This window comes from Onychostoma macrolepis, chromosome 15, assembly GCF_012432095.1.
Source record: "Onychostoma macrolepis isolate SWU-2019 chromosome 15, ASM1243209v1, whole genome shotgun sequence".
NCBI classification, from domain to species: domain Eukaryota; kingdom Metazoa; phylum Chordata; class Actinopteri; order Cypriniformes; family Cyprinidae; genus Onychostoma; species Onychostoma macrolepis.
The window spans coordinates 20,963,616-20,977,015 of record NC_081169.1 but is presented as its reverse complement, the minus strand read 5'-3'; the positions used below and the strand labels follow the sequence as shown (position 1 = coordinate 20,977,015).

The 13,400-nt window shown below is 43.4% G+C and overlaps 1 protein-coding gene across 1 annotated transcript; it reads right to left on the bottom strand.

Moving 5' to 3' along the window:
- Positions 1-8,911: 8,911 nt before the first annotated feature.
- Positions 8,912-9,913, bottom strand: LOC131554207 (olfactory receptor 52E4-like). The gene has a single exon (XM_058799409.1). It carries the CDS (start codon positions 9,893-9,895, stop codon positions 8,912-8,914), a length of 984 nt encoding a protein of 327 aa, XP_058655392.1. The 5' UTR covers positions 9,896-9,913.
- Between the last annotated feature and the right edge of the window lie 3,487 nt (positions 9,914-13,400).

Genomic DNA, 13,400 nt, shown 5'->3' with positions numbered 1-13,400 from the left:
AGCTGCAGTATGTGGTTTTGCATTGTCCTGCTGAAATACACAAGGCCTTCCCTGAAATAGACGTCGTCTGGAGGGGAGCATATGTTGCTCTAAAACCTTTATATACCTTTCAGCATTCATAGTGCCTTCCAAAACATGCAAGCTGCCCATACCGTATGCACTTATGCACCCCCATACCATCAGAGATGCTGGCTTTTGAACTGAATGCTGATAACACGCTGAAAGGTTTCCCTCCTCTTTAGACTGGAGGACATGGCGCCCGTGATTTCCAACAAGAATGTCAAATTTGGACTCGTCTGACCATAGAACACTTTTCCACTTTGAAACAGTCCTTTTTAAATGAGTCTTGGCCCACAGGACATGACGGTGCTTCTGGACCATGTTCACATATTACTTCCTTTTTGCATGATAGAGCTTTAGTTGGCATCTGCAGATGGCACGGCGGATTGTGTTTACTGACAGTAGTTTCTGGAAGTATTCCTGGGCCCATTTATTAATGTCAATGACAGAATCATGCCGATGAGTGATGCAGTGTCATCTGAGGGCCCAAAGACCACGGGCATCCAACAAAGGTCTTAGGCCTTGTCCCTTATGCACAGAGATTTCTCCAGTTAGTCTGAATCTTTTGATGATGTTATGATTTGATGATGAGATTTGCAAAGCCTTTGAAATTTGACGTTGCAGAATATTGTTTTTAAAGTATTCCACAATCTTTTTATGCACTCTTTCACAGATTGGAGAGCCTCTGCCCATCTTTACTTCTGAGAGACTCTGCCTCTCTAAGACATCCCTTTTGTAGCTAATTGTAGCAAATCAGCTCAAAAGAGAAATGTATATACATAATTACAGTTAATTATGATTAATTACAATTATTTATATCGGCTGACAGTAATAACTGTAGCAGAATTTAATTGCCATCAACTAATCTGTTCGTCCAGCGAACATTCAATGTAAGTTCATATCAACTGTAAGAAAGGATATTTCCGTGGCCACAGAAAATACTTTCCTATTAATGCATTAGAGCAAGGGTCAAAATCATAAAGGGACATTAATTTGCAAGGCAGAACCAGAAACTCCTGTAATTTGTGCACAAAACTTTTATTAACTAAACGCTAACACACATAACTAATCTAAACATACAAACGAATAAACATACACTTTGATGGTTTCAAGGTTTTGTACTCGCAATCACGTTCTTCTGGGTTGAAGAGTGATGAATTCCAAAGATATCCTGACTTGATGGTGATTGGGAGTTTTTGCAATGTAGAAAGTGAAAAAGAGCTAAGAAAGAGATCTGCTGAGATCCGAGGATCTTTGGTTAAATGGAAAGTCAAGGCTGCAAGGCCTGGCACAAAACTTAAGGGATGATAAGGAACTCACATCCTCCTTATCCTCTTAGGATCTAAAAGAACTGCAGACTGGGAGGCGGGTCACTGATGTGAGAGCTTTATCTGCTATAGAGGTCACTCCTTTCGAGTGTCAAAGAGCCAATGATGTCTTGAACTTTTGGAGGGAAAGTTTACGACTCTTTGTCTCCAAGCATGGTAATTTGCATATGTAACTGGATCGGAAGTTGATATACAAACTGGTAAAGATTCTTAGAACACTAATATGTTGCATAGGTATCAACATATAATACTATACACTCTCAATTAGATCATCCGAAGACAAATTGATAGAGACCAAACATGGTATAAGTGAGGTGATATTAACCCTCTGATGCATGAATTATTAAATCAAAAAGTAAAATCTTTTTACTTTTAAATAAGTGAAAATTCATGCCAAATTTTTTTATTCATATTCATACACACGTGAGCACAAACACAAACACACACAAGCACACACAACCTCCCACCACACACTCGAACAGAATCATGCACACATATATCTGCACTCATACAGTATACATGTATACGTGCCTACAGTTTTATATAGGCAGAATTATACCTTTTGGTGCATGACGTCTACTGTAGTGGACAGGTATATTTTCTGTCACAGAAAATTATTGTTAAAATCTGGATGAAACTATTTCTGACATCCTATTTAACTGAAAAATATATTTTTTTTACCTGTCTGGTTTTCTGAGAATAAAATGATTTAACACTTATTGCTGAGGTACATGGTGCATCCCCTTTTGCTGCCGCCATTTTGAATATATTATGCAATATCTTAAAACAAAGACAAAAAAAATAGATAAAAAGACAATAATTAAATGGAATCGTAGACAGCACTTTGGGGGTTCACCAGTTGGTGGTTGGGACATGATGCTACATCTTAAATGGTTCAAAATGGCTTCCAAATAGCTGTCCACTGTAGTGACCACGATTGATCAGAGGGTTAACTAGTGATCTGTCATAAGCATGCATAAAACAGTATACAATACACAAGAACATATACAAGAACAGTAATAATATACACAGTGACCTGAAGGATATGTGTGTTCATTCAAAGAAAGGTGTTTCTATGAATTAATTAGAAAAGAGTCCATTTTTATGGCATAATGTCTTTCCTAAGGTTCAAAGATGGTGAGAGGGAGAACTCTCAACATGCCATTAGGTCATAAAGTTTATCTGGTCTGGCTGAAGTGTCCTGGCTGTCATGGTAACCGGGGGCCTGGAGTCATTCACAGACATACTGGCACCCAGTATGTGTATTGGGTGAGGGGTCTGTGATTATTTGTTAATCTAATAACTAATTGATTTGTTAAATCTAATGAAAAATTGTGTGGCTGATTGGTCCAAATGCTACACTAATCATGTTACAGACCGTATTCACAGAACATTTTATCTTAGCACTAAGAGTTCTCCTAAATAGCAGTAAAAAAAATAGCTAAGAGTTTTCTCTTAAAGCCTATTCACAAAGCTGCTGAGACAAACTTTTACTAAGGAATAGAGAGAAGTCTTAAGCTAAGAGGCGGGGTTGACCTCGTTGCTATGGATGATGTCAGCATGCTTACTAACTATGCACACAGTGATTGGCTAATCTCTCTGTCAGAGATTTATTCATAGAAATATTGTAGAGCACAATATCATTGTCACGAATCTGGTCTGCACTCCCGTTCATTCACCACTAGAGGTCACCCGCTCACCACATGGACTGCATTTCCCATCAGCCATCTCACCAATCACACGCACACAGCTGTCACCAATCATTCATTGCACTAATCACATGCACACCTGATCACACAGCATCACTGATCACACACACTATTTCAACCCTGGACATTCTCTCCCTCGTTGCCGAGTATTGCATGCATTATCGCTGCCCTACAGAGCTCCGTTAGTTTTCCTAGTCTTGCCTTGCCTAGCCCTGCCTTTGTTGGATTGTGTTTTCCCCTGCCTGGACTATCGCTCACGTTTCGGTTTACCTCTCCTGTCTCGCCCCTTTGGATACTGTTTGCCGATCGCCGACCCACGCTTGTCTCTGGTTACTCTTTGTCTCGCCCATATTATACCTGTTTGCCATTGTTTTGACCCTGCCTGTTATGACCACGTCTCTTACAAATAAAAGTCTGCACATGGATCCGCACGCCTCTCGTCTCGTCAGCCCCGTAACAGAATACTCGGCCACACAAGGATCCAGCGGCTGTTCAAGTGGATCATGGCCAGGTATGGACACAGCGATCTTGTTGCTAGCCCTCAAGCAGGGCACCCGATCACTTGAGGTTACATTGTGGAGTATTTGGCTTTGGCGAATGGCTCGGAATTACCAGACAGCATGTTGATAGACTTTTTCTGTGATGGCCTTAATCAGCCTTTAAGAACAGAAGTAATTCATGAGGGTCCATGTTCATCATTGAGTATTTCTTGGATTATGTTCTGTGGTCTGTTGGTTCAGCTTTCACTGTGGGTGTCGCGGAGGAACGCGACACTGCACTCTCTCGTTGGATAGCAACCACACTGGAGCAGACTCACAAAATGGCGGCCACAAATTCACCCCTTCATGTCATTGCTGCCATTCACGAGTCAAGCCAAGTCAAAGCTGATCTTCATGTATCAAGCCAAGTCAAAGCTGATCTTCACAAGTCGAGACAAGTCACAGCTGATCTTCACAAGCTAAGTCACGTCAAAGCTGATCTTCACGAATCAAGCCAAGTCAAAGCTGATCTTCATGAGCTAAGTCAAGTCACCATTGATCGTCACGAATCAGGCCAAGTCACAGCTGATCTTCACAAGCTAAGTCAAGTTACAGTTGCTGTTAAAGAGCCCAGTCCAATCACAGTTGGTCGTCATCAACCGAGTCACGTCTCAGCTGACCCCCTAAGGTCAAGTCACCTCTCAGCTGTCCGTCCAGAGTCACAGCACGTCACAGCTGTCCGTCCAGAGTCACAGCACGTCACAGCTGTCCGTCCAGAGTCACAGCACGTCACAGCTGTCCGTCCAGAGTCACAGCACGTCACAGCTGTCCGTCCAGAGTCACAGCACGTCACAGCTGTCCGTCCAGAGTCACAGCACGTCACAGCTGTCCGTCCAGAGTCACAGCACGTCACAGCTGTCCGTCCAGAGTCACAGCACGTCACAGCTGTCCGTCCAGAGTCACAGCACGTCACAGCTGTCCGTCCAGAGTCACAGCACGTCACAGCTGTCCGTCCAGAGTCACAGCACGTCACAGCTGTCCGTCCAGAGTCACAGCACGTCACAGCTGTCCGTCCAGAGTCACAGCACGTCTCAGCTGATCTCCTAAAGTCAAGTCACGACACAGCTGCTCATCCAGAGTCACTTCATGTCTCAGCTGATCTCCTAAAGTCAAGTCACGTCACAGCTGCTCGTCCAGAGTCACAGCAGCATGACACAGCTGCTTGTCCAGAGTCACTTCACGTCTCCGCTGATCTCCTAAAGTCAAGTCACGACACAGCTGCTTGTCCAGAGTCACTTCATATCTCAGCTGATCTCCTAAAGTCAAGTCGCGTCACAGCTGCTCGTCCAGAGTCACAGCAGCACGTCTCCGCTGACCTTCCAGAGTCACAGCACGACACAGCTGCTCATCCAGAGTCACTTCACGTCTCCGCTGACCTTCCAGAGTCACAGCAGCACGTCTCCGCTGACCTTCCAGAGTCACAGCATCACGTCTCCGCTGACCTTCCAGAGTCGGGTCACGTCCGGGCTGACACACTCAGATCATCAAGGTCAGTCTTTCATTTTCCCAGTCTGATATTCAGTGTGAGGGATTCACCGCTGGTGTCTGCACGCACAGCTGGTATCCCCAAACTCACTCACTCTAACCCTCCTGTTTCTGAACTGATTCCCCTGTCTGAAACACTTCCCCTGATGGGGATCGCATTTTGGTGTGTTTGGGCTGCATACACCACCACAGAACTCCCAGAGGTGGCGGCGTCCACTATGATGTCTCTAGAGGTGGCGGCTGACGCTGCAGAACCTCCTGAGGTAGTGGCGCTCACTGCTGTGTTCCCTGAAGTGATGGTGCCTGCTGCAGTTTCTCCAGAGGTGGCGGTACATGCTGCAGAACCTTCCGACGCGACGGTGCTCACTTCAGCTCCTCGTATGGTGGTGGTGCCCAGCAATGAACTCTCAGCCTGTTGTGTTACGGTCAAAGAGACCATTACTGAACTCTCCCTGTGTCCTGTGTTTACCACTGTAGAACCTCCAGAGGTGGCGGCAACCGCCGCAGAATCTCCAGATGTGTCAGCGGTATCAGTCAATGAACTCTCGTTCTGTCCTGTCCCGGCTATGGAGGCCGTCAAAGAACTCTCGTTCTGTCCGGTCACGGCTATGGAGGCCGTCAAAGAACTCTCGTTCTGTCCTTTCACTGCTATAAGAACTAACTATGAACTTCCTGTGTTCCCTACCCCAGTCCTTGTGTCTGTGCATGTTCTGTCTTCTCCTTGTGTCTCCGTCCTCCCTAGGTCCCAGGCTCTGCTGTGGGTTTCTGATCCGTCGTGGTGGGCTCCTGCTCTATCTGCTCCACCGTGGTGGTCTTCTGCTCCAACTGTTCCACCCGCTCCGCTGTGGTGGTCCACTATCTGTCACGAATCTGGTCTGCACTCCCGTTCATTCACCACTCACCACATGGACTTTTACATCACACATCACATGGACTGCATTTCCCATCAGCCATCTCGCCAATCACACGCACACAGCTGTCACCAATCATTCATTGCACTAATCACATGCACACCTGATCACACAGCATCACTGATCACACACTATTTCAACCCTGGACATTCTCTCCCTCGTTGCCAAGTATTGCATGCATTATCGCTGCCCTACAGAGCTCCGTTAGTTTTCCTAGTCTTGCCTTGCCTAGCCCTGCCTTTGTTGGATTGTGTTTTCCCCTGCCTGGACTATCGCTCACGTTTCGGTTTACCTCTCCTGTCTCGCCCCTTTGGATACTGTTTGCCGATCGCTGACCCACGCTTGTCTCTGGTTACTCTTTGTCTCGCCCATATTATACCTGTTTGCCATTGTTTTGACCCTGCCTGTTATGACCACGTCTCTTACAAATAAAAGTCTGCACATGGATCCGCACACCTCTCTTCTCGTCAGCCCCGTAACAATCATGTTGCCATAATCAAATAAAGTTTTAAAAATAAAAATGTTAATTGCCACATTCAAATAAAGATTTTAAAATGCAGGATAATTGTCACTAATTAAACAAGTAAATGTTCAGCCTATTGTCAGCCTCTTACATGTATGCTTCTCATAATAAGTGAATAAACATACAAACAGCCTTTTATTTAACAGAGTAGAATAATCATGGCTGATAGTAGTACATGCAAATGTAAACAAACAAACAAACTGGATGCAAAAACAGCTGTTACTTCATGCCCAACTGGTTAATGAAAACAAGGATATAATCAAAGGAAAATTTGCAGTTGGGATAAACTCCAAAACCAAAGGTGATACCTTTTTAAAGGTCATTATCATCAAATGTTTCTAAATTGTTTACATTCAGAGGCAGATTGCCGGCAACAGCCATTTCACAAGTTCACACTTGCATATAATGAACAGAGTAAAGGTTATGCGTATTTGGCGTGCTGTGTAATTACTCCCGAACTCGGGGTACTGACACACCCATTATTTTTAAGATTTTTCTCTTAAATCGGCGAGTTATGAGCTACTTTTAGCCTTGCTTTTCCAGCCCTTTGTTTAGTGGATAAAATTCCAGCCCTTTGTTTAGTGGATAAGTGTAAAATTTCTCAGTTTAAACATTTGTTCTCTATGTTCTATTGTGAATAAAATAGTGGCTCATGTGATTTGAAAGTCTTTTAGTTTTAATTTTATTCAAATTTAAAAAAACATCCCAACATTTCCGGAATTTGGGCTGTATATGCTAGAAAATGAGATAGCGATTCTTTCAAGTTCAGACTGGGCATATCCTTGCCTGTTGGTTGTAAAGTCTGATGGCTCGGTAAGGTTTTGTACAGACTTTAGCAAACTTAACAGTGTGACAAAGCCTGATTGTTTCCCACTCCCGCATGTGGATGATTGTATTGACCAGATTGGTTCTGCCAAGTTTGTAACTAATGCCAAGTTCACACTGCACGATTTTAGCCCAATTTTTCACTCGCCGACAGGTTTTGATAAATCGCCGACAAATGCCCGAAATCGGAGGCAAATCGGTGCTCATTCATGTGAGTGACAATCACCTAGTGTGAATTATCAAAGACACGATCTGAGGGAATCGCCAATGTGTCGCCGACGCCTGTGAAATATTTGGCATGCTAAATATCTGGCTCCTGCAAAAGACCAACCATAATCCTCATAGTGGTGAGGGGGTGGCAACGACACTGTGGAAGCTACTAGTGGAAGCAGCAATAAAAACAGGAGTGTGACATCATGATTGACATCTAGAACTGACAGCTTCTCTGAGTGAACTGAGGCGCAAACAGACTTTTTTGGCATCTTCAGGTGGAGATTGGAGTTGTATTTACCTTATTTTAACACAAGTCTGTCATACAGCAAACAGCAGACAAAAAATGGTGCAGTTAGGCTAATTTAAAAAGGGTCAGGGGCGTGTGTTCACGACTGACTCTGCGGGAGTGTGGACGGGACGCGGTTTCACTTTGCTCTCTACTTTGCAGACTCTGGTCCCAAATCAGTGCAATATGGCCGCGCCCTTTTGGGACAATGGCAGCTTCACTTTACTTCAATGGAAGTGAATGAAGGTGCATCGTCCATCTTTTTTTACAGTCTATGGTTGAGACCAGGGGCATCACAACAGGGGCAAAAGTGCATAGGGCCCAGAGGCTTAGAGGGGCCTGCAAGAATGCTACAAAAACTTGATCTTGAATGCTATTTTTGGATTCCTGTGTCCATTTGTGGATCTGTTGTGGATCTGTTAGTAGTGGTTTTCCTTATGACACAATAAAAAAAATAAAATGAAAAAAAAGTTATTTAGGCTATAGGGGCCTAGCTGAATAGCATTGCATGATACAGTATTGTTAATGATGAATCATGACATTTGGATTGTTCCTGTTGTTATTCCAACAGTTTCTACCCCTGAAAATGACCCAGCTCAATATCATTGTGTTATTTGCAACTTATTCTCTTGTCTAGTAAAACTAATACTTTTAGAGAGGTTGCCCCTCAATAAACAAAAATTAATAATAACAAAATAATAAAAAAAATTAAGAAATTAAGATTTTATATGTGTGGACCTTCTTTATCAATAAACTGGATTACCTTAAGCTTGCATCAATAAATTGATATCTTAGTTCATGTTTAGCTTTATCTTTATTGTACAACAAATACAGAAATAACTAAAAGTTGAGACATCACAACAGAGAGACAATAAAAATAACCTTATCAGCAGATCTCAGACATACTCATGTAAAAAAATGGATCCTTGGTTTGCATTATATGAATGATATCTAAAAACAATTATGAAAAAATATATTTAATTTTTCATACAGGTAATTTCATTCCTAATGATGGAGGAACACAAATCATTATCATGGTTTTGAAATGTTCTTTCTATTTGGCACAATTCTGTTTTTAAGCAGTTTTTGGATTAAGACTCTGATTTCAGCTGTGTTTAAAACATAAATAATGGGATTCAACATTGGTGGAAGAGACAATGAAAGAGATCCACTGATGACTCTGGCATTGGCCGTGAGAGGAGTAATTAATGAAGCAATGATAATGCATATGACAGGAAGAAAGAAAGATATGACCAACAAAAGGTGAGAAACACAGGTCTTCAGTGCTTTCAAACGTGCTTCCCAAGTTGTAATTTTACTTAAGGCAAAAACAATGCCCAAATATGACAGGACTATAATGAACAATGGTGCAACAAGGAACAAAGCTATGATGACGTTTGTCATGAATATATTAATGCTGCTGTCGTTGCATGCCATCCCCAACACTGCTCCATAATCACAATAATAACTCTCTACCACATTAGATTTGCAGAAAGAAAGTTGTGTCATCAAAGACGCTGTCAGGGCCACCAGAGAAGTGTTAAATGCCCATATTACTACAAACACTAAAGACATGACAGTATTATTCACTATGGCATGATATCTTAATGGCAAACAAATTGCAATGTAGCGATCAAGTGCCAGAACAACAAGAGTGGCACTTTGCAGAGTAACAAAGAGGTTCACAAAAAACATATTTGCCAAGCAAGCATTGTAGGACATGTACTGTGAGTCAGAAAAAAAAATCTTCATCGTGTTAGGAATCCATGCATTAGTTTCACCAAGGTCAGCCAAGGCCAAGTTAAACACACCAATGTATTTTGGACTGTGCAGACTTCGTTCCAGAGCAATAATGAGAAGGACTGCAGAGTTCCCAATTACAGTAATAAAATATGTGACACATAAAAAAATATAGTAATAACTGCTGTATGGTATACCTGAAAGTCCAGTGATGGAAAAGTATTCTGGACGAACAATGGACATATTCTGGACAAAACTTGAATTTAAAGAACTCATGCCAGCTTTGTGCTTGATGTTTTGAACAAGCTGAAAACAGAAATTTCCATGAAGACGTAAACACAGTTTAGGGAATTCACAAAATTGTCATCTTACTTTTCTAACAACTATATTCAAATCCTGAAAGTATACCTTTATGTAAAATTTCTGCATAATATTTAAATCACAAACCTGTATACATGAAGTTTTAGAGCCAGAGCACACAATGACTGTGAAAGACTAAACACTTGTGAGCTGCTTTGAATATTACTCAGCTGTAAATGCTCGTCCTTATTCTCTTATATTACAAAGATCATTGGACATTTGCGTCATTGAATCCAAATATATCTTCTGATTCATCTCTTGAGAGATTTCAGACAACACAATGATGTAATGCTATGCTGAAGTAAATGTTCTGGCCACTGCTTTAGTTTTCATAGGGGTTTTTTCTTCTTTTTTTCTCACTAGTCTGCAAACAGGCCTCAGAATTGCCCTTTGTGTTCTCATTAATGAACATATTACCTAACTCAATGATATAGTTAATGTTAAGTCTATAATGTGACACTAGCAACTGCAGTACAACTTACTAGTTTGTCCACGCATTGGGCTTTACACCAAGTGGTGGAAATGGCTGAGATCCTCTGAGTGGTCATTTCAAATATGCATACCTCTATATAACCAGTGTTGGGCTGTTACGGTACGTGGTTGTAGTAATAAGGCGCACAATCAAGGAGTAAACGAAAGCAGTTTTTAATAGGCATCAACACACATTGACCATTAAAACTAACATTAAACCGAGACAAACACAAGAACCAAACTGAAGGCTTATAAAGACAGACAAACTAAGGAGCAAACAACATGATTAATAAACACAGGTGAAGAGAATGAATGAAAAACTAATGAGAACTGGAACATAACCAAATAAGGGCAGACAAGAACACATCGGGAACAAACATGTGACATGGGCTCATTAGTAAAATATATAATTTAATACTCATTACTCTTTTCAAAAATTATTATTACTTCAAAAAAAGTACTACTGGCAGGGAGTGATCAGTACACTATTACTTTTCCATTAAACCCCACAAAACTGGTAGTGTCACAGATCGGCCAGGCTCATTCACCACCCAATTACAGCGCACTCCGTCACCAGAGTATTAATGACACACACCTGATTGAAATCATCACCCTCATCAAGGACCATTCATAAGCACACACCTCACTTCACTCTGCGTCTGATCTCGTTCATTCGAAGTGGACTCTCTCCATGCTATCCAAACGATACATTGAGAAACCTACCTTTTGTGTCTCCTCCAGCGTTACCTTCTGCTTCTCTTCCTGTCATCATCTCCTTGTGGACCGTCTCTATACTCATCATCAGAGGTGTGTGCTCTCTCCCGTCTCCGTCCCACGATCTCCTGCGACTCAAGAAACAAGGTTATATACTCCATCAACCCAAGAACTGTTCAAGAACCCAAGATACTCATTTCATTCTACACCCGTTGCTGTTAATAAACTTACCTGTTTACCTGCTAATCCTCTGTCTGAGTCTCCTTCCGTAACAGAAGATTGGACCAACAAAGGAATCAGCAACATGAGTTCACCCGACCCGTTCCAGGAGATCGTGGATGCACTCAAGCGGATTCTTACTCCCTCACCAGTTTCACCATCACCCGCACCGCCGGACACCAATAACGCCACTTCTTCTCCACCAGTCATTACCAGTCCCATGGCCAAACCAGCGCCCTTCTCTGGCTCGGCGGAGGAGTGCAACGGATTTCTGCTTCAATGCTCGCTAGCTCTGGAGATGCAACCGCAGCTTTATCCCACAGAAAGAGCCAAGATTGCGTTCCTGATTTCCCTGTTGTCGGGGCGAGCACTCCAATGGGCCGAAACCATCTGGGCACAAGCTGGTACTATAACCCTTTCTTTAGACAATTTTGTTGCTCATTTCCGAGAAGTCTTTGGCAGACCAGCAGGCGATACCTCTGTCAGTGAACAACTCTATCGTCTCCGTCAAGGTTTCCTTCCTATTAATGATTATGCTCTGAAATTCAGAACCCTTGCAGCGGCCAGCGGCTAGAATGAGCGCTCGCTCCTCACCACATACCGACTGGGACTTGAGCCGAGGTTGCGCCTATGATGACTCCTATGGTCCGGAACGTTTCATACAGCTGTCCATTCGATGTGCCACCCGAATGCAATCTTGCTTTGAAGAACAGCGGCAGTCATCTTACACTCCACTCCTTCGCCAGCCAGACACCATCAGCCCTCCAGAACCAGATCAAGAGCCCATGCAAGTGGACAGTACTCTACTTTCTCATTCGGAACGGCAGAGACGGCTAACCCTAGGCTTATGTTTATATTGTGGACCTGGTGGGCATGGGATTGCTACATGCCCAATTTGTCCACCGAGACCCATGGTGAGTGTCATTAAGCCAGCTATATTTAATATGCAGCCCCTCACCTCTATTGTGAAGCTTACTGCCTCCGGTGTCTCCCTTTCAGTACAAGCCTTCCTTGACTCTGGGTAAGCCGGAATTTCATCTCCGGGAATCTCTGCCGCCAACTCAAACTCTCAACTACCACCACCCAGACCATCTACCAGGTCCAATCAGTAACCGGTAAACCCCTTAGCCGCAAACACGTATGCCACAGCGTGGGACCTCTTTACTTACGAGTGGGACTGTTACACGAGGAAACCCTGCATCTTCTGGTTCTGGAGGACTCCACCGCTGATGTGATCCTAGGGCACCCATGGTTTGTGCAACACGATCCCATCATTTCCTGGAAGACTGGTGAGGTCCTGAAGTGGGGTAGTACCTGTTTCCCCGACTGTTTTCCTCACACTCCCCGGCCATCATCTCCTCAGCCTGTCATACTCCCAGTCAACTCCACTTCCATCGAAAGCCCCGTCGACAAACAGTCAGTGGAAATTTCCACCTGTTACACCCCCTTCAGTGATGTATTCTGCCCGAAGAAGGCCTCCCGGTTACCTCCGCACCGACCATGGGACTGTGCTATAGATCTGCTTCCGGGTGAGCCAGTGCCCCGTGGTAAGATTTACCCATTATCACTCCATTGGAACATCTCCGCAGAGCCACGGTCTTCTCCAAGTTAGACCTCCGCAGCGTGTACATCCTCATCTACTCCCGGAGCATCGCTGCCACGTTGCGGAGGTCCTGCAACGCCTGAGAGATTTCCACCTCTTCCTCAAGGTCGAAAAATGCTCCTTCCACCAGTCCTCAGTGCATTTCCTTGGGTACATCATAGATCACAGTGGCATCCAGATGGACGAGGGGAAGTTAGAGGCCATCAGGAATTGGCCTGTTCCAGCTACCATCAAGGAACTTCAGAGATTCCTGGGATTCTCAAACCTTTATAGAAGATTCATCCACAACTACAGCTCCATAACCAGTCCACTTACCAGTCTACTAAAAGATAAGCCCAAATGATTTTAACAGATGTTATACAATGATTAAAATCTTTTGTTAATGCACAACACCTTTGCTGCTCTTGAGATGTG